This window comes from Carassius gibelio, chromosome A2, assembly GCF_023724105.1.
Source record: "Carassius gibelio isolate Cgi1373 ecotype wild population from Czech Republic chromosome A2, carGib1.2-hapl.c, whole genome shotgun sequence".
Classification (NCBI taxonomy): domain Eukaryota; kingdom Metazoa; phylum Chordata; class Actinopteri; order Cypriniformes; family Cyprinidae; genus Carassius; species Carassius gibelio.
Genome location: NC_068372.1, coordinates 26,107,418 through 26,130,340, shown reverse-complemented (window position 1 = coordinate 26,130,340; position 22,923 = coordinate 26,107,418). Strand labels below are relative to the sequence as shown.

General features: G+C 36.9%; 1 protein-coding gene and 1 long non-coding RNA gene across 2 annotated transcripts; both read right to left on the bottom strand.

The window, feature by feature from the left end:
• Positions 1-6,199: 6,199 nt before the first annotated feature.
• LOC127934994 (PYD and CARD domain containing) lies at positions 6,200-10,578 on the bottom strand. The gene is made up of 5 exons (XM_052532574.1): positions 10,426-10,578; positions 8,638-8,880; positions 8,499-8,555; positions 7,221-7,331; positions 6,200-6,840 (listed from the first exon to the last, which is right to left on the bottom strand). The coding sequence occupies exons 1-5, from the start codon at positions 10,466-10,468 to the stop codon at positions 6,428-6,430; spliced, it is 867 nt and encodes a 288-aa protein (XP_052388534.1). The 5' UTR covers positions 10,469-10,578; the 3' UTR covers positions 6,200-6,427.
• A 10,628-nt stretch (positions 10,579-21,206) lies between these two features.
• Positions 21,207-22,549, bottom strand: LOC127935109 (uncharacterized). The gene is made up of 4 exons (XR_008147977.1): positions 22,342-22,549; positions 21,893-22,141; positions 21,734-21,795; positions 21,207-21,438 (listed from the first exon to the last, which is right to left on the bottom strand). It is a non-coding gene; the product is annotated as an uncharacterized LOC127935109 (long non-coding RNA).
• Positions 22,550-22,923: the final 374 nt, after the last annotated feature.

Sequence of the window (22,923 nt, the reverse complement as noted above, 5' to 3'; positions counted from 1 at the left end):
TCAGCTGAATTAGAGCATCTGCTGAGAACAAACATCATCGAACGTGTGGATGCTTCAGCCTGGGTGTCCCCCATCGTTGTTACTGGGAAGAAAACAGCTGGGATACGAATGTGTGCGACTTAAGAGAAGTTAACAAAGCCGTCATTACTGACTGTTATCCATTACCACACATTGATGAAATGCTTACCAGCCTTAGGGGTGCTACAGTATTTTCTACTATTGACCTGGCTAATGCATACTATCAGCTTCCCCTGAATGAGGAGTGTAGAGATATTACAGCTTTTATCACTCATGACGGCCTGTTCAGATACTGCAGGGTTCCCTATGGCCTGGCGTCGGCACCCTCCGCTTTCCAAAAGATGATGGCTACCATCCTGGTGTACCAGGTGTCAAAAATTACCTGGATGATGTTATCGTCTATGTAAAGACATCTGAGGAGCATTACTTGAACCTCAGTACTGTGTCGCAGAAGTTGAGTCTGGGCTGGTGCGGTTCCTGGGCCATATAATCAACGCTCATGGAATCCTACCTGATCAAGAGCACCTAGATGCTGTCCATGAAGCTCCACCTCCATCTGATGCAGCATCTCTTGCAATCCTTCTAGAATTAGTGTCCTGGTACTCAAAATTCCTGCCTGGATTTGCAACAGTTGTTGCTCCAATGCGTGAGTGTGCTAAAGGAAAAGGACAATTTTCTTGGACGCTTGCTGCTCAAAACAGTTTTGAGAAAATTAAACAGATGCTTGTGTCCAGTCCTGTCCTTGCCATTTATGACCCCACACTTCATTCAGTCATTTCAATGGATGCCAGTGACTACAGGTTGGGTGCAGTGTTTGACTTTGATTTCCTTGGCACACGAGTCTCACCAAGGCATAGTCCGCCCAAAACAGAGGTTGCGGGATCTTTACAGGTGGCTGCAGATTGACGCTCAGGTCCAGTCAATGATTGCTACATGCATACCCTGCCAGTCCAATGACAAATCTGCTGTGACGCATCCAGCACCTCTGCAGCCAGTTCAGTTCCCCGAGGGTCCGTGGAAAAAACTTGGTCTGGATATAGTCGGACCATTTGAAACAGCCACCTACGGAAGTTCTAAGCGGCCATGCATTATAATTTTTTTCCTTTTTGTTTTCTCTTTATAATGACTTAATTTTCTCGTTATCTCGACATAACGAAAGTCGTTTTCTTGTTATAACGACTTATTTTTCTCATTATCTCGACATAACGAAGTTCGTTTTCTCATTATAACGACTTATTTTTCTCATTATCTCGACATAACGAAGTTCGTTTTCTCATTATAACGACTTATTTTTCTCGTTATCTCGACATAACGAAGTTCGTTTTCTCGTTATAACAACATGACAGTTTTAATGTTGCTATAGTAACGAACTCAACTTTGACAGGCATCTGATGGACCATGCAGGCGCTCTTACTGTAGCCTATATCTTAGCAAATTTTGCTTCGCCTAGGTAATAACGTCTACAATACTGTACATAAATAAAGGCTGATCAATCACTGTTGATTTTTCCAGAGACAGTACAACGAACGTTTTGTTTTGTGTAATTAACATGTTTAAATGGCAACACCGCGCCATAAGAGCTGCTTGGATTAAACTCACTTTTAATTTTCCCAATAAAATTATATATAATTTGTAATTTGTAGTATTTATTATATGATGTGGCAGATATCAGGTGTGTTACAAGCTTCTGTTTGAAAAGAGCGTTCATATGTACGTGTAGTGTATAAGTGTGTGTGTAGAAAAAAAACATTACAACATTACAGAACAAAACTGAATTAAATTAGCCTATGGATTTTACATATACATCACATTTCTCATCAATGTGGTTAACAATAAAGATTAGTAATAAGGAAAAGAAGCACATCCTACATCGTTAAATCCCGTCCTACTGTAGATAAACAGAATACAGTGATGTCAACCTTGGTTTTTATAAGCAGTTATTTTATGACACTAGACTATCATTCCAAGTGGCCTGAGCTTGCATTTGAGGATGTTCTCAAATTTCGGAACACTGTTTTTAGTCGTCATGGCAACCCAGAGTGTATTGTCACGGATAATGGTACACAGTTAACATCAACTTTCTTTGCTGAGTTTGTGAAGGAACGGGACATTAAACACATACGCACATCTGTGTACTATCCTGCAGCTAAAGGTTGCATCCAGACTGCCATTCAACACTCACAACCATGGAACAGAGCTGTTACCGAGTGGCTCCAGGCGTATCGGGCAACCCCTCACGCTACGACGGGTGTGTCAACATACAAGCTCTTGTATGGGAGGAAGATTCTGCCTTTTCCTGAGGAAGGCAAATGTGATCTTGCTGCTGTCAGTGAACGTGTGGAAAAGAAACAGGACAAAATGAAATTATACACTGAAAACAAACGAAGTGCTCGTAATCCTTGCTTTTGTGTGGGAGGAAAAGTGAGAAAAAGGTGTCCTCGTGCAATTCCAAAAGGTCATCCTAAATTCTCTGCTCCTGTAAAAGTAGAGAAGAGAGTTGGACCCAACACATTCCTGCTCAGTGATGGAAAAAAGTGGAATGCTGCTCAGCTGGCATACTCGCCTGAATTGCCAGTAACACATTACAGCAAACACAAAACACTACACACAGTTCTGTGAAAGTCTCACGTATGAGACGAAAGCCTGTTTGGCACAAGGACTATGTACACTAAACAGGACTGTTTTATGAGTTAATTGCTCCTTGGTTTACAAAAGTGGTTGAAGTATGTTCAGATGTTAACTGATTGCTTCTGCTGACCATTCATGTACTGATGTTATAGGTTATTAGTTACAGAGATGTCACTGTTTACATGCATTGAATATAATGTATGGACTGTTACTGAATAGTTGACTAGGTTGTCACAACTACTTATTCAGAGTACATGTTTTCTTCTGTTGAGTTAAGGAGAATGTTTTTACAAAAAAGGGAAATGTTGTATCATGTACTGTAATTCCTAATGCTACCTCTAGGGACGTTGTATTGTAAGAAGAAGAAGTGGGTTCAACAGGAGAAGAAGAAGGGGCTTAGTGAAAAGACCAGGCGGCAAGGAAGTCGACCGGAAGTTGAAGTCGGCTGGGGGCTGCCATTTTGTAGCAGAACTTCACTTGCGTTAGCATTCCCATTGACTCCCATTCATTTTGGCGTCACTTTGACAGCGAATAACTTTACATCTGAGGCGTTTAAAGACTCGGTTTGTCCACTATTTATTTCTAAAGATACACGACAATGTATAAAGGGCTCCAATACCTTCTATGTTACATTATGGCCCCGTATAAACAGTTTTTGTAAAAAATAGGCTAACGATTGCGTCATAACCACTCTACTCTCTGTCGCATTACCATACAGACAGGAGGAGAAGCTCGCAAGCAATTAACTTAATATGGCGTACTGGCGTTACATTTTAAAATACTATACAAAATAATTAATCAGAATACTTACTCCTGCTCACTCACGCCAAAGAACTCCCCGCTCAAGCTCGCCGTCTCTGCAAGATTAACGATGGCAGTTTGCACGCACAGCTACTAGAAGATTTACATCTGGCAGACAGGTTGCTGACGTCATCAAGCTTAATTTGAGTCTGCGCGTCAGAAACGGAAGTGCTAAAAAACGCTAAAAACGGGCTTCACTTGTCTCAATTGAGTTCCAATGGGGTCGCTGTGTCCATTACTTTTACTGTCTATGGAAAAGACATGTGAAGGTAGCTACTGTTCGGAATAAAGTGAGGTTGGGAAGATAATCTTCGTGCTTATTACTTATACAAAACCTAACACCAGGTGATTTGTTACATTTAAGATGTTTGATTGCATCAACTACTTCTTTTAAGACTATTACTTGATCACAGCATTCTTTTTCTAAAGCACTAATTGTAATAGTATTTTTAAGTGAGTATTTTGTTTTTTGATTTGTAAATTGTGTTATGTTTACCTTGTTGTCTTTCAAGGTTAAATAAGTATAAGGAATTTTTGTTCCCCCTGTTCTAATCACTTAACTCCACACCTCACAAATGTACCTTTTTCTTTACATTTCTATATCTCATCCAATTTATAATAGGCTATTATAACAGATTCACTCATAAATACCTACAAAGCGCTTCAACATTCCATTTAATTATTACAAATAAATCACAATTTATTTACTACTTATGTTAATACTTATCAGTATTTATGTATTGTTATAGTAAAGAAAAAATCAGCATTTCCTGCAAAAACCTACCCATACCACTCAAATTATAAAACATTATTATAAGATAACAGTTGTGAATCAGATTAAAGTAAGGCGATCGTTTCGAAAACTGGCTGGTTATGTAGCCTACTTGCTAAAAAATTTATTTTGTATCATTTTTAACCAAAAAGAGTTACGGACTGCAGCTTTAAGTAAAAAGATATTATCAAGCAGCAACCTTCCAGTCTCTCTGAAACCAATACAGAAGTGACTAAAACTGCAATTAATCAACTGATCGCTAGAGACTGTCTCCAAAAGGGAGTCAGTCCCATAAACTCCCCCATGTTAAAATGCCCAACTTTACAACAGAAAAAAAAAAAATTTCACAGCCTTGTACAAAAAGTGGTTTTGGTCTATATAAGTATTTTTGACCTTCATGGCAACTGTAATGGGGGTGAATTTTTTCATCCGTTTAAATTAAATTAAATTAAGCCTGAAATTTCAGCATAATTAAGGGAGTGGCCACTTGAGTGACAGGTAGATTGCCCACCGTCAAGCTAGGTGGGCATGGTTTCAGCAGCCAGCTCCCACCTCTTTGCCCATTTTCGATTATCCATGAGTGACGCGCTGCCAAGATAGATATCATAACATAACTAACATATTCTATACAGGAGCAAAATGCATTTGCTTACACATATTTGAGAATCAAGTTATTTTCATTTATATATTTAACATGTTATGGAATATTTTGAATGAAAAGGAAAAAAATAAATGAAACATTAGTCTATATCAGATATGCAGTGCTATAGTGATTTCTGCGTGTCATGACAATCATGATGAACCAAACCTCTAACCATCACCCCCCCCCCCCCCCCCCACCACGTGCCTCCTCAAAATGAATGAGTGCATGATGCTCCTGCTTTTTTAAAGATCATTATTTGGTGTAACAGAATATGTTCAAAAACACATAACTTTTCAAATACTGTACATTATTGTAGGTCCATGCCCCGCCTCTCTCAAATGTGTTGTTTTCTGCAAAGACCCTCCTTCTGAGAAGCGCAGTCTGCTCTGATTGGCCAACTGACTCAGTGCATTGTGATTGGCCGAACACTGCAAGCACTTGACGGAAATGTAACGCCACTTTCCATAATCGCAAGCTTCATCTTTCAAAATAAATGTAAAGACAGTTAATAATGTCCTTAGTTTTACCATCAGTTCAAGCGAGAAAGAGGAACAGAGTCAACATGCCGCACAAAACTCCACATTTGAACAGTCAACAGCAAATACTTAAGCTAATAACAAAACATAATTAGGGGCCATTCACATATCATGCCTAAAAACTTGTGGAAAACGCTAGGCACGCCGCTTTCTCCTTCTTTCCAAAGTGCGTGCCTACATTTGAAATAACAAACAGAGCGCAAAAGACGCTATATGTGAATGAACCTTTACAGTAGCTGATTCAGAAGAGCCAGATTGTCATAGCAAAGTCATAATTACCTCCTCTCGTAGATTCACAAAACAGTCGTCAATAAAATGCGTTGCTGTTCTGTTGTAAGTAATCTTAAAGATGCATCTATTTTTGGAAGGGCAAATAAAGTGCTTTTGCTTTCACCTAGATACACACAGCATCTCCCTGACATGGCTGCTTCTTTCTTTAGGAAATTTTCCACAGTGTTGTAGATATGTGTTTAAATGTGCCGGTTTTTTTTTTTTTGGGGGGGGGGGGGGGGGGGGAGTCTTAACTTTGATAAAGAATATCTCTTTGGATTTGAGACTTTAGTCTTTGCAACTTTACAGATCTTCATTTCCAAGAGCTTGTAAAACTCCAAAGAGCAAAGAAAAATTGAAATCGCATCATATGACCCCTTTAAGTTTTTTGTTACTATGTTGAATTTTTCATTTCATAACCAAAAGTTATAGTCTACTATTATTTAATGGTTAAGGGGAGGATGCCAAATAAATTAAAGTCCATTCTGTCCCCATCCAACACCAACTAAAATGCACAAAATGACTACTATGTCGGAGGGCTAATGAATATTTATTGGAATAATTTATATGCATTTTCTTCATCCATTTCTTTATCAAGAGGAAAAAAAAGTTAATGTTCGGTAAGAACAGCACAACAATACAAAGTGATTGCATAGGATTTAAAACACATACTGAGACAGATCTATTCTAGAGTTTATAAATGAACCAAAAAATTAGGTTCTTGGGCATGGGTGGTTTCTCTTTCTTGGGTGCGGGGGGTTACTTTGCTTTCTTGGGTGCGGGAGGTTTCTTCGCTTTCTTGGGTGCGGGAGGTTTTTTCGCTTTCTTGGGTGCGGGAGGTTTCTTCGCTTTCTTGGGTGCGGGAGGTTTCTTCGCTTTCTTGGGTGCGGGAGGTTTCTTCGCTTTCTTGGGTGCGGGAGGTTTCTTCGCTTTCTTGGGTGCGGGAGGTTTCTTCGCTTTCTTGGGTGCGGGAGGTTTCTTCGCTTTCTTGGGTGCGGGAGGTTTTTTAGCTTTCTTGGGTGCGGGAAGTTTCTCCGCTTTCTTGGGTGCGGGAAGTTTCTCCGCTTTCTTGGGTGCGGGAGGTTTGTCCGCTTTCTCTGGTGCAAGAGTTTGTTTCTCTTTCTTCAATGCTGGGGATTTCTTACACTCTTTTTTGGGTGCAGGGGGCATTCCTATTTCATTTATGATGGGAGTATTGTCCCGTTTATGAGGAGGTATTTCATCAGCAACATAAAGCACAAATATAATATTTACAATTAGTGGTGTCCACACATAAATTACAGTACATCACAATTGTATACATACTGTATGGTGTATATAATATGTTCCTGTAGCTCAAGTGGTAGAGCATTGCGTTAGCAAGTGCAATGTTGGGGGTTCGATTCCCCGGGAACACAATGATAGGTACATTGATAGCCTGAATGCACTGTAAGTCGCTTTGGATAAAAGCGTCTGCTAAATGCATTTATTTAATTTAACTTTTAATTTTAATTTATGGATATGGCTGACAATTGTTTTATTAATGTTTTTATCAATCAAAATACCAACTCACCACATATAATGTTGGTCACAATATTTGTTGATGCTGGTCTTGGTGGTGGTGCTGAGTTACTAGCATTGTTATAGTTAGTGATGTCTTGTTCTGTAGTCTTAGTATTAAGTCCTGTGACAAAGACACATAAACAGTTTTTTATGATGACATCTTGCACATAGTTTTGTCTGTTTGCTGTTGATCAGATTTCTTAAAAAGCGCTGATTGGTCATTGTTTTCATGTACTCAACATTTATGTCTATTGGCTTCAATGCTGATCGATTCATGTTCTTCACGGAGTCCTCACACAAGAAACACATGAGAGTGTTTGAAAGCTGCATCTATCAGCGGATCCATCTATGTGCAGCTATATTAGGTATCCACTGACTGATCCATTTTCAGAACATTTGGTCTGTACCAAATGGTGTCGCAGTTGTGTGAGCACTCGGTGAAGAGCATGAAGCGATGAGCATTGAAGCCAAAACAACTGTGTAATCTGTTGAGTACATAAAAACAATGACCAATAAGCACAGTTTAAGAATCTGCTCAGCACCGCTCAAATCTTAGTGGGAAATTGATGTTTTTAAAATTTCAGTACCGAATGTTATCGCAGTCGGTACTCTTGACAACTCTTGGGGCTAGAGGAGTGGTTATGAACAAAGGCGGAGTTTTTACAGCTGTAAAACCAGCATTACAAACTTTTTTAAATAATTTGAGCTCAAAACTCCCTTTCAGTCAGCAGTGAGTGTTTGAAATACCTTGATCTGATCTGGATTATCACCAGACATGGCAGAAATATTTATAATCAATGCAAAAGACACTACTATTTAGTAACATATTTTATCTGTCATAGGTCTCTTCTATGAGAGTTTATCTCCATGTAGCCTAAGTCATAAAGATATAATAATGCTTTTTGTTTGGGAGCTTTTATAAAATATACTATAAATGATCATTCTTTCTAAATGTGATGTATATAGGCTACTGTGACTACAAATAAACTTAAACCGACTCATCAACTGAATAAGAAGATTATGTTCATAACACTTTATTTCTTTGTAACTAGTTTTCAGTCCTGATAAATTAATTCATTATGATCAGTGTATCACTTACTGTAGTAAAACATTGTTTTTTTTATGTTTTAAAATGTATTTTAATGTCTCAGTTTTTTCTTATGTTTTCATTTTCAAAGTTGTGGCAGATATACTGTATATTGTTCCACTATTAGTATTTTCAACATGGGACTTTTTCAAAATATTTTCCAACAAGCACTGTCTACTAATAACAACAAGGTAAACTCACTTTTAAATGGTATTGAGCATTCAGGATCAGCAAGCTTGCGTTTCCTGCTGACACCACCTGTTAACAATAAGCACAGTACAGGTTATAGATTAAATCTGTAGCTGTAGTACTCATAAATCTCTTGAAAATATTAACTTACCCAGGTTTTTGAAGTGGTGTTTTGCATGCTTTTCCAGCAAATAATAAAAGGTGCTTTTGACGTTGTCAGGCTTTAATGATTTTAATAATTTTCTCATTTTTTCCTGGTCTGTTGTTTCTGCTTTGATCTGTTCATATGTTTCATTATGTATCATGCCCTTGTTGAGTAGTTCATCTGCTATTGGCATCACTGTAGTAACGTTTTGAATAAGGTATGAATAGTTTTTATCCACAAACTTGGCCTCTGGGGATAAATGAATAAAATCTATTACTGTACAACTTTTAGACAGTTTTTTCTTTTCCAATTTAATAACTCGAATTTAAAATGAGACTAATGATAAAATAATAATAATTATAATAATACAATGGAAAAGGAAATGTAATAAAAGGAAAATGTACTGGTAATTTTCTACCAGGACATTGTCCAGTAATTTTCCAAAAACTTCTGTTAACCCTAAAACACAATGCAGTGAAATGGTTAAAAAAACAAACAAACAAACAAAAAAAGCATCAGAGTGAAGTAGCTTATATTTAGTGACACATTATTAGTCTAGTAAGTTGCAGGAATATGCAGCTGAAACTGGTGTCTACTGTACATCAACTTTGTAGCTTCCAACTTTTTTTCCATCTCTCTGTGAAAAATGCAGGACTATACCAATTTTCTTTTTCTTTAGCATACATAAAAATTAAATTAATGATGAGCACTTACATTAGACAAGTTTTGTAAGTGTGTGAAGTATACATTTGTCAATTTACATAAACAATAATTTTCTCTTAATAGCTGAAATAGAGGAGAGAGAAATTACTATATCTTATTAACTTTAAAATTAAAATTAAATAAATAAAATGATATTAATAATAATAACAATAATAATAGGCCTGTAACTAGCCTTAATTTGGCTGGTGATTAATTGTCTTAAAAGTAATTTATTGGGATTTTGTGTGCTTTTTTCAATAATAATTGTGATGAATTTAATAATTTTATGTATTATCATTTTGCAGTGTAAGACAACAGTTAACACCATTAAATATTAATTTATTCAGTTCAGTAAATAACTGAAATAATCACAACAATCATAAAAAATGCCATCCAGATACCACTACTTCATAATAAAGTAAAGCTAAGAGTTCGGAAGCCTCTAAATTTCCATATAGGCTAATACAATCATTATGATTACACTCGTAATTGCTTTAACAAGCTCATTGTTCAGCCTAAAATTAATATCTATTTTAGATGACTACATGATTTATATTATCTTGAACTGTTCATTTCTGAAATAGACATTACTTTCAGTCACCTCTGATGGAAAAGAGGTGTAATACTTTCGTTAGTAGTAGGTTAATGTTTGCAACACAGAAATGTAACCTCTACTGTGTAGATTGTTTGTGAAGGTGTTTCAAACATTAAACTTATCATGAGCGCTGCTCTCTCTGGATCAGCGGTTGGGCGAAAAGAGTTTTAAATATTCCGACGTGATTGTGATTTCAATTGTTTAGTATAGCTACGTAGTGGAATCATAGCAATAATACTGTGTGTGTCTCCCCTCCCTTGTGGTCCATGTTGTCGTTGTTTTTATAATTCACGTTTTTAAGTTTTTAAGTAGGCTACCTTTTCATAAATATGTTTGTTTTCAAGGCATTAACGGGACTTAAATTTCAAAAAGTCAAATTCAATTAGGCTACTTCAGTCCCTTAACCACCGTGTACGAACCCAATTCTAGTAAATTAAAAGGTAAGAATTTTTAAAGCACTTATTTCACACATCATGTAAGCTATGATTGATTTGTACCTTCGCATCGCTCCTGCTGCTCTCCCTCGTTGTTCTCGCTCATTTTTATTGTTAACCCCAAACCCACAAATGCAGATGATTAATTTATTATTATTATTTTGTAAACCTGTCGATACTTTCAACGCTTCCTTGTTCAAGTAAATTGGGTGGGGTTCAGTCAGATAAAACGAAAGTGGTAAAAGCCGATATGATTGGTCCAGCAGCGGATTCGTGCAGCGTGCCTCTTCCTTTGGTTTGTTACCTGTAAAGTATATGATGAGGGGGACCTGTAAACCCACAGGTGGGAATGTATTGCACATCAAAATGATTAAAAGCATTTAAAAATCATAGTGACTTGATGGCAGCGTTTTAGCTTATAATGTGTGATTGGGGTGAGTTTGCTGAGCAACATTTCATTACAAATACTTCACCTCTTCAGTATGGGTGTGTGATTCCACACCACACTAGTAACAAATCTGTTATTATCCTGCAGTATGAATGAATAAGATAAGTACAAAAATATTACCTATTGCGAACACAAGCAGTAACTGAACATCTCGCTCTTCAAATGAAAAAAAGAAAATTAAAAACATTATTTCTAGAGGTGATATATTGAACATTACTAGTGGTTATAATATCCACTGGCATCACTATAACAATCTGGATGAGCTCGGACCTGTTCTTATCTACAGACTTCTGTAAGATGACATATTTTGTTCGATGACAGCATCAATTACTTGTTTTCTCAAAATTATTGAAAGTTTCAAGCATTTTCATGTACAAAGTAAATCCTTGATGAAGCATTTACACTTACGCTTCCGGAATGGATCAATTTGCAAAAAAACAAGGAGCTTGATCAAATGACAAACCTATGAAGGAGATCAGTAGAGATACAGTTATTCTTCCAAGTGTTAGTGTTTTAAAGGATGATATGGCACATTTCTTTACTTCTATACTTGGTAAACTTTTGAATAGATTATTTTTGTGGCATCTTTACCTAGGAAAGGTAAAGATGCCAGATTTCAGAATTAGAGACTGTCCTCAAACTTTAATTGAGGACAGTAAGAATGTTAGGGCTCTAGATATGGCTTTGGATGCATCTAGCTCAGGGATTGCTGTACATTGTTCAGTTCCGGCAACAGAGCCCCTGCAGCAGGGCAACTGGGTGACAGTGAGGCAGTATAGTCATGGGTCAAAACACCGCTCTTCTGTTCCGATCAAAACATTTAACAGGTTCTCCCCACTCAGTGATGCACCCACTGAGAAACCTGATGAAAGTGTAACCCTGGGTTAATTTCTACATGATTATTCTTTATTATCATTTGCATTTTATTTATTTGTTTATTTTATGCAGAAATGCGCTGCTTGGTGATGAGAGTTTATTATTAAATCAAAGTGTACCTGTTCAGAAATGGTAATAGCTGTAAGTTGTATTTGGTTTAAGGTTATTGGCTAAAAACAGCTTGATCCCGCCTCATATCAGTTATGGCAGCTGTGATTGGCCAGGGCTAGTGTGAGTGAGGAGGTGAAAAAGAAGGAGAGAAAAAAAAAGATGTTGTCGGCATGATAACAGAGCGCGCTGGTTTTATTTGTGTAAAAATATAGTCTTTACTGCATTATTTAAGTGTTAAGCTGAATAGTATTCTGTTGTGAAGTCAACACGACGATTCGGAAGAACTGTTAGTTTATTGCAGTAAAATTGACTATTTATGTTACTGGTGAGAAACTTTACTCAAGTTTAACGTTATCCCTTACATCGGTGTGTATGTGAGAGCATCAAAGGTGATCTGAGTGATTGCTCTGTTAGTGCAACGATTGAGAGTGACGGAGTCGAGCCACTGAGGAGGAATCCAGATAGCCCTCCTAATCGCCGAGTGGTTAGGAGTTCCTCTGGCATCGCGGGAACATCACAGAGCTTCCTAAATGATGATGGTTTCACGTGGATCGATCTGACGGGTGACGGGAATCGTTAACCCTTGCCATTTACTGTCAGGTACCCTTTGTTTATTTTATTTGTGCTCTTATTGAGTGAAGCGGCCATTTTACGTTTCATTCGGCCTCAACGCACACAAGCAACGTTTCAGGCCTGCAACGGGGTGTGTGTGTGTGTGTGCGCGTGCGTGTGCGTGCGTGTGGTGTGTGTGTGTGGTGGGCCCACAATAAGTTGTTTATTTTGGAGGATATAACGGTTTAATACTCTGTGATTCATTGGGTATATTAATCGAGTGTTACAGTTTAAATTCTTGACTGAAACTGTTCAATTTAAGTTCATTTACATAATCCTACTTTATTTATGTACTGAGTTTACATAGCTATACCAGAATTACATTGGTGTGTTGATTTACATTTAGTGAAAACAAATTTGTACTTTGTGTATAATTTGAGTTAATTTAAAGGAGAATCATTAGCCTTATTTCTATGGAAGTTTAAAAGGTTAACCCTTTAAGGGTGTACTCACACTAGGCAAGGTTGCCATGAACCGGGCCCGAGTACGATTGTCCCCCCTCCCCACTCCCCCTCTGGCCTGCACTCACATATAGGGTTTCAGCATTCGTGCCCGGAGCACGCTTACGTCATTATGGTGCGACGGTTTCGGGATAAACAGGAAGAGCGGCGCTCTCTGAACACAATGGAGTGCATCGTTCTGTTTTCTTTGTGGATAATTTTGTGTTTGTGTTTTGTGTTTGGTCCACAGCCTGTTGTTAAACAGATGTGTCGCCTTAGTGGCGCGAAAATTTTCACGTAATCGTGCTGCTCGTATGAGGATGTTTGCAAGGTACCAGCTGAAGTGCAGCAAGGACTTTGCAGTTTTTAGTTTTTATGCGTTTTGCACCTCAGCCGTAGACCAAAAGCGACCCTTTCCCTGCCATGTTGGTTTTGGAGCGTCGCAAAACCGTGATGCAAAGCGTCCTTTTCCGTGCTCCGGCACGGTTAGCGCTCACACTGCATGCGAACCGCGCCCGAGTCCAACTGAACCATAGTCTTTGAGTTTATACTTGACTAACTGCGGCCCAGGTCAGGAAGCAGACAGACTGGCTTAACCGACCATCTGCTAGCTGACTCACATCACAGAGGTCAGTTAATTCTCAGCACATAGAGACTATTTCACCTAGAGATCACACTATAGAGACTGTGTCTATTCCCCGAAAATACAAAAAAACGTCCAAACCAAGTTAAGAGTAGCAATTCCATTGCGGCTCAACAAATAAAAAACAGATGCAATACGGATAAACAAATGATAAAGCTTGGCTTATTGCATATCAGATCCCTTTCTAAGAAAACACTTTTTGTAAATAATATGATCACTGATCATAATCTAGATGTCCTCTGTTTGACAGAAACATGGCTAAAACCTGATGATTACATTATTTTAAATGAGTCCACCCCCCAAGATTACTGTTATAAACATGAGCCGTGTCTAAAAGGCAAAGGGGGAGGTGTTGCTTCAATTTATAACAACGTTTTCAGGATTTCTCAGAGGGCAGGCTTCAAGTATAACTCGTTTGAAGTAATGGTGCTTCATATAACTTTATCCAGAGAAACAAATGTAAATGATAAATCCCCTGTTATGTTTGTACTGGCTACTGTATACAGGCCACCAGGGCACCATACAGACTTTATTAAAGAGTTTGGTGATTTTACATACGAGTTAGTGCTGGCTGCAGATAAAGTCTTAATAGTTGGTGATTTTAATATCCATGTTGATAATGAAAAAGATGCATTGGGATCAGCATTTATAGACATTCTGAACTCTATTGGGGTTAGACAACATGTCTCAGGACCTACTCATTGTCGAACTCATATTCTCGATTTAATAATGTCACATGGAATTGATGTTGATAGTGTTGAAATTATGCAGCCAAGTGATGATATCTCAGATCATTATTTAGTTTTGTGCAAACTTCATATAGCCAAAATTGTAAATTCCACTAGAACCATCACTTCTACCACAAAAGACTGCTTTTTAAGTTATCTTCCTGATGTATCCGAATTCCTTAGCATATCCAAAACCTCAGAACAACTTGATGATGTAACATAAACTATGGACTCTCTCTTTTCTAGCATTTTAAATACAGTTGCTCCTTTATGCTTAAAGAAGTTTAAGGAAACCAGTGTGACACCATATTTGATCTATTTGATTGCAATCTTTTCTTAGGAAGCCACGTTTCTAGCATTTGTAAAACTGCATTTTTCCATCTCAAATATATATCTAAATTACTGTCTATGCTCTCAATGTCAAATGCAGAAATGTTAATCCATGCATTTATGACTTCAAGGTTAGATTATTGTAATGCTTTATTGGGTGGTTGTTCTCCACGCTTAGTAAACAAACTACAGCTAGTCCAAAATGCAGCAGCAAGAGTTCTTACTAGAACCAGGAAGTTTGACCATATTAGCCCGGTCCTGTCATCGCTGCACTGGCTCCCTATCAAACATTGTATAGATTTTAAAATATTGCTTATGACTTATAAAGCCCTGAATGGTTTAGCACCTCAGTATTTGAATGAGCTCCTTTTACATTATACTCCTCTACGTCCGCTACGTTCTCAAAATTCAGGTCATTTGATAATATCTACAGTAGAATATCAAAATCAACTGCGGACGGCAGATCCTTTTCCTATTTGGCGCCTAAACTCTGGAATAACTTACCTAACATTGTTTGGGAGGCAAACAATCAAACATTATTTTTTTAAGGTTTAATCACACAACATTTCTTCCATGTTTTATTTTTAATAGTAAATCCCCTTTGTTTACCAAAAAGTTAAGTTTGCTTAATTTTAAATATTTAAAGGATACATTTAATTAATGTTTTATGTGTTTAATGTTTAATGTGCATCTCAGAAAATGCTTTATTTAAAACCCCAATTGAATGGCACTTAAATGCACTTAATTCATCTGTCAACTTTATTGTCATTGTTCACAGTACAAGTACAGACAGAAACAGAGGGTACTAATTACACCCATGACTGCAAGCCTGTGCATGGATCCAACTCCATCATTAAGTTTGCAGATGACACCACGGTGATTGGCCTCATCAGTGACAACGATGAGACTGCCTACAGGGAAGAGATACAGCACCTGGCCACATGGTGCGCTGACAATAACCTGCTCCTTAACACCAATAAGACCAAGGAGCTCATTGTGGACTTCATGAAGAAGAAAGGAAGCACGCATGACCCCATCCACATTAACGGGATGGTTGTTGAACGTGTCTCCAGCTTCAAGTTCCTGGGAACCACCATCTTGGAGGAACTGTCCTGGGCCACAAACACCTCCAGCCTGGTCAAGAAGGCTCACCAGCGCCTTTTCTTCCTCAGGACACTGAAGAAGAACCAGCTGTCTTCATCCATCCTGGTGAACTTTTACCGGTGTGCGATCGAGAGCATCCTGACCAGTTGCATCACAGTCTGGTATGGGAACTGCTCAGTGGCTGACCGCAAGTCACTGCAGAGGGTGGTGAAAACTGCCCAACGCATCACAGGGACACCACTTCCTGCTCTTGAGTACATCCAGAGGAAACGCTGTCTACGTCGAGCTCGCAGCATTCTCAAGGACTCCTCTCACCCTGACCATGAACTGTTTAACCTCGTCCCCTCCGGGAGGCGCTTCAGGAGCCTCCGGACAAGGACCACAAGATTCAGGAACAGCTTTTTCAGTGCATTAAGTCTCTTTGTGTGTATGCGTCTGTCCCATCTGGCCCTGCGAGTGTCTCACCTGTACTGTGTGGCTTTGTGATCTGATGTCTGCGGGAAGTCCTGATGAAACCACGTCTTCTCCTCCCGTCACTCACGCTGGGGTCACATTCCATCATGCTGACTAGAGAGAGAGAGAGAGAGTGTGTGTGTGAGTGTGTGTGTGGGGCAACAGGCTGCTGTGAGTGGTACCAAACTCATCACTTCTTCCTGCCCACTGATCCAAGCAACATAAAGGAAAGGTGGGCTCTGAAAGATGGCATGTATTATTCATGTGAGTGGTAAAGGTATATGCGTTTTGTTATTACTCGCATCGTGTCTCCGTGCTTTGGTGGAGTTGGCCCTGCAGTAGCATTCCAGACACCCGTGGGGATCCTCTCCTGAATAAAACCACTGACCACCACAGACCAACTTCAAAAAACACAAGCAAATTATTTTGTTCAGCTGCGACCATGACAGTGTGTAGCTCTCTGTAATAGATTAAAAATACAAGTGCAAGAAAAAGATGAAGACGGAAGACAAAAGTAAGGAAGCAGACAGAGGGATTTGAAAAGGACAGCGACGAGTTGAGAATTGAGTTATAATATCCTGTCCTTTATGAATAATGAATTTGATGGCACCACACTCTCAGAAGTTAGATTAAATTAGTTCTGCCATGTCTAAAAAGTTAGATATGCTTCATTAGTGGATGAGATGGCAGGGAGGTTGCTTGGCCTGTCAGGGCTGGTGCAGTTAATTCAACTCTTTTCCACTGATTACATGCCGACTTTCATTGACCATGGGTGATATTCAGTCCAATGCATGCTCATGCATTTAACAACATTTAAGACCATGCAGATCCCACATCTTCTCTGCAGTTGAATGCCATTGCAATCATTCAGTGCTATGCTTCGCTTATGAAGAAAGTCAAGGTTGTTGACGTCTATGGCAATGGAATATTGTCTGTGGTTTGTAGGTGGGTGTTTCTTCAACTTTAACTGATTTTTGTTAACACTACCGATTGAATCATTATGTATAAAGACCCTATTGAAACTGATGTGGAAAACATTTGACCATTTATCATTCATGTATGAATTTTATGTATATAATGTAGAATATTACATTTCAGCCAGACCCAGACTTTAAAATCCTAAACTATAAAAATTCAGTTTAAAAAACTATAAATTAATAAGCAAAACACAAAAATAACATACAATAATAATAAATAAATAAAATCATTTTCATTTCAGTATTTATTTAGAAAAAAAAATCTAAATGTTGATGAAAAATCAAGATATATTTAATTATGCTTTATTTTAGATAATACAAAAAAAAAAAAAGTGTGTATTTATCATACATAAAAACTGACATTTGAACATTGCTAGTGGTCAAATAAAAAATAATTAGGAAAGTTTGTTTATGATTTAGTAAGTGTTTTTAAAAGACTATTTTCTCAAATCCACTGGGCCAAAAGTGGTACCCATTGTATGTTGTTAGTTGCAAGTATTTTAAAAAAGCAAAGGAGGTGCAAAATGAGAAAATTGTTAGGAAGGACAAAGCATTCGAACATTGTAACTTGGTGCCTTGACATTACTTGGATTCAAACCAAATATAGATTGTGTAGTCCTGCCGTTTGTGCTGATGTTATGTTGTGTATTTTCACTCTGGCATCTAACAATAATCCCTCTTCATCAGGCTAGCCATGGCTATTGTTAAATGAGCCGCATGATGCATCTCTTTTGTGTGCTCCTGCCATGCCTCATCTCCTCCTTATAATAGTTTTTTTATTTGCCGTTGTATAGTGATGGGAAGTGTGTTGGTATTAACTTAAAGAAACAGACAAACTGGTGTTGTTTGGGCTGATTATGCAGTAGTGTTCTGGCAAGCAGACACTCCTGCCTCTTTCAGTATTAAAAAATGCAATGGAAGCCTTGGTATAAAGAATAAAGAGGGACAAAGTCATAACTAGATGAGGAAAGTTTGTAGACAAAATTTAAGTTGGCTGGAAAAAGCCAAGCCAGAAAGTTTGAAGTAGTTTTAAAAGCTTTTAAAGTAGTTTGAAAGCTAAAATAGTTTTAAAGATTGAAGTTTGAATATTTTAAATACAGTCTATCAGAAAAATATATATATAAAACATATGGCTAAGGAACCTGGGGTGGTTGCTAGGCTGTTACTAGCATGTTTTTAACATGGTTAGCGTGTTACTAGCATCTTTGTGGTGGTATTTGGCCTTAAAAGGTTGGGTTCGGGCACCAGGGGCGAATTGGTCACAACCAAATTGGAAAAAGCTCTCGCTCCAATGCTCCATTTACTAGCGAATCGCTCTAGACTCCTCCCCCTCTTCAACACTCTGATTTATTTATTTACTCACAACAAGCAAAAAGTAACTTTTTATTACTTGCACTACTGCCTGTTCATCCAGGAACACTGCAGAATCCATTTGCACATTGAAATATTTTTTCTATGCACTTTACTGTCCATTTCAATACTGTAAATTATGTTCATAGTTCTGCCAATAGTGTACATACACTTTTACATAGCCCATCTGTATAGTATGTTCATAGTACACCTATCTGTATATCGTGCTTATAGTATTTAATATCTGTAAATTATGTCCATAATACTTACCTGTATAGTTATTGTACATATTATAGACCTTTATTCTGTACTTACTGCTTATTGCACTTCTGGTTAGATGCTAACTGCATTTCGTTGCCTTGTACCTACATGTGCAGTGACAATAAAGTTGAATCTAATCTAATCTAAATGTTTATTTTTGATGTTTGCGTTGCATTCTATGCATAAAAAAAAAAAAATCTAAAAAAGGAAACTTAGTTGTTCATTTTAAGAGACCCAAGAGTCTTATTTTCTCTTGCATAATTAATATTGCACTTTAATTAAGCAAAAACACATTTTATCCGACTGCTCGATTAATCGATGGAATTTGTGGTAGAATACTCGATTACTAAAATATTTGATTGCTACAGCCCTAACGCAATGTATTTTGTTTAAAGCGCTATATAAATAAAGGTGACTTGACTTGACTTGAAAATAAGGTTGGTTCACAATTCCTCAGTGTAGAATAAAATACAAATTTAATTTCAGCTCCTCCTTCATCCAGTGCTTCACAAATCTTTTTTGGTCTGAGCTCTCCTGATCTGTGAGTATGTCTCAACACGGATTCTGCCCATTGACAGAAGTTTGTGTGTCACCACTATCACTCAGACCTGTGTGTGTTCACATACTGGATCCCAGGAGAAGAAGAAAATAAGTTATTATTTTCATCTCAAAATAATTTAATTTCTTAAACATTTACTATAGTAAATTTACTTGTGATTAAAAGAACAGTTTGTGAGAGATATAAGTAAATGTGATCATTTATACCTACTCATGTCATTTCAAATCTGTTTTATTATCTTGTGGAATAAAAAGATATTAGGCAAAAAGCAGCAAAAATTAGAATATACCTTTTTGACTTTGTCGAAATGAATGAATGAATGAATGAATGATGCATTTATATACCACTTTATTGTGTATTGTTGTACAGCCAAAGCTCTTTACAATCAAGTTGGGGGTCTCTGCTCAACCTCAAAAAATGATTCATGACAGCCACAAAAAGAAGTATTAGGCCTGTAGGTTTAGCTATACAAGTAATATTAACTACTTTAATGGTAATGTTATGGTTTAAAACCCATCTCTTCCATCTTTATTTTGATCCTCTAACTTTAGCACTCATTATTCTACACTATTCTATAAAAAAAAATGTATATCTTTCTTATCTTTTTGTATTTTATTTTGTATTCATTTATTATACAATTATAAAAAAAGACCCCTAACACTAGCTTGATCTATTCTTTTTGAGTTTGTTTTCTTTTTATTACTTATATTATTTAAAAGGCCTTGCTATGTTTACTGCTTTTAAGCTAACTAAGACTTGTTTTTCCACTTGTATATCCTTGCTCTTTTTGTTGTTTTTTGATTGCTTCCATTGTCCTCATCTGTAAGTCGCTTTGGATAAAAGCGTCTTCTAAATGAATAAATGTAAATGTAATAGTTTGACAGGGTTGATAAATTGACAGAATCTTAATTTTGACTTTGAATCTCTTTAATAAATGTAGAATAATAAAATAAAAATAAATAGAATAAAAGCCAGAACAGGAGACATAGATAAAAATATTGTCTTAATTATGCATTTAGTCCAGAACCGATCAGTGGCTTGTAGTTACTTACAAATGTATGTTTGCCATATATAAGCTTTATTTTTAGAAGTACCGTGGTACAAGGTTTCATGCAAAATGTAGAACACAGCTAAATTTTACATTTTAGTAAATACAATTTGTTTTGGCAAAGGCATATAGACGATACAAAACATTTTCTGTTTTAATAAATTGGTTAAATTTCAGATTATCAAACATTTAATAGCTGTCTCTCTCGTTCTCAGAAACATTAGATGAGCTTGGTTAAAAAAAATCAGTGAACATGCATGGATTGAACAAAAGACAAACAGTTTAAGTAACTTTATTTAACTACTTGTTTTCAGAGCCTTACCTCGGGCATAGATTTGAAGAATAGTAACATCAGGTACCTTGCAATCTTTTGATACAGTATATCATTATCAAGAATATTCAAATCAATTTATATTTCAGGTAAGAAAATGTAATGCCAATTACAAAATTAAAGAACAGTGTAAACCAATTCACAAAACCACCAATTTATCAATGAGAAGGAAATCCTTATCGTGGAATATAAAAACCGGTGCATTACAGTGCAAAGATTATTTAAATTTACTGTGAAAGGAAATGAACAGTAGGCATATAAATTCAGTAAAAAACAGTATGCTATTTATATATGAAGGCATCCCTAAATTACATAAACTCAATTATATGATAATTCAGCATTCAAGTATGAAATCACTGATGTAAGTCAATGGATGGTTTTCATTGATTTAGATTTGAATCTTAAATGTATTAAAAAGTAGGTGTACAAAATGTTGGCTATAGTTTGGAAAGAAATACAATGTTTGCAGAATATCAGACAGTGACACTGCAATAAAATGATTTCTCTCTTTTTCAAAATATTTTATAATATGAAGACTTGGTTAAGTAACTGTGGATGATAATGTGTAAAATATTTAGATTTTAGCATAAAAAACAGTGTAAAAATGCTCATGGCTTGAAAATGTTCACCTACAAAATGAAAACCTGTACGTTGTAGAATACATCCTGCACATTCTGATGAATTCCTTCTTTTGCGTTTCACAGGGGAAAATGTATCACATGGGTTTTCAGTTTTCCAGGTCGCATCTTTATATATATTTCCGTGTCTTGGTCGCAGGAGGCTTCAGTTTCTTGGTTTCAGGGGGCTATATTTGGGAAAACAAAGATTACATTTAGGATGTTAACATTGTGGACTGTATTTAATATTTATTAGGAGTATGTATTGGTGTGTTTTAAACTTTCGTCTGAAAAATAGACATTTTACAGAAAAGTGTATTAATGCTGAATTTTTGCTCCAAGGGCAGGATATCAGCAATCTTAAAATGAGAATTTTGCATGCCAGCATATTTCTCTGGTTATTGTTTAATTTTATAACATGCGTGTTTGATATTCTAAAACAATAACCTTCATAACATGCAATTGAAAACAGGTTTCACTCACTGTTCAGTTTAACTCTAGCTCATTGTTCTTGGTGCCATCAATGTTATCCAGTGTCTCACCACCTGATACCATCAACCATAGGACAAGTCATATTAGACAGGTAGGTTCAAGTTTGTAAACATATTTAATTTAATTACCACTAACTGTAGATTCCCTTACCCAGGTCTCTGAAGAGGAATAGTTCATGATTTCTCAGAGCATAATAAAAGTCACTTTTTACTCTGTCTCCTCCAGAATTTAGTGCATCAAACAGCCTTCTCATCTTGCCCTGGTTGGTTTTTTCTGCGTGGATCTCTGAATATGTTTCAGCATGTAGCATACCCTTATTTTTTAGTTCATCTACTATTGCCATCACTGAGGTGACCCTCTGAATAAGCGCTGCAAAGTTCTTATCCACAAACCGGGCCTCTGGGAATAAAACATAAATGTACAGTATATCATATGCAGCGTACAATTTTTTGTAGGCTATGCATTAAAACAATGTTTCGGGTTTTTGTCATTACTATAAAAATAAACAGCCTGATAAATTATTTAAGAGTACAAAATAGAGATTTAGATCTGCTTCAGAGCCAGTAGTTTAAGTCCGATCACAGCTTTTCCTCGCTTACCAGAGCTCATCGTGATAGACAGCAGACCTTTATCCTCGAGTTATAATGAAATTCCAATCAGCCAGGTACTTTATTTAATGCTTTAATCAAGTATAACCAACCGCATCTAACACTCAATCGTAAAATTCGGTTTTAACCAAATTATTTTCTAGTAAAGAAAAGTTGCACACGTCCGCGGGCGCCAGAGAAAACGAAAGCAGTTTTCAATGTAAATGACGGGGTTTGACGTAGGCTACTTTATACGTTAAGGCGTCACACTCATTGTTGCTTCACAACATTTCTGTATGAGTAGTACAGACTTACTGTATCGCTTATAGTCTAGGATTTCAATAAAATTAGACATTTTGATTTGTGTTCGCTCTAGATCATACAACTTGTTTTCTTTTCTTTCTTTTTCTTTTTCTTTTTTTGTAATCCACAGGCGTGGAGTTGCATTCACATGTGCAACATCTCGTGTGTAAAATGCAATAACACACACACAGGTACATAGTAGTTCGGTTAATTTCTCTATCTCTTTTCATATGTATGTATGTATATATATAAATATATATATATATATATTAGCTTTCCTGGCTTAATATG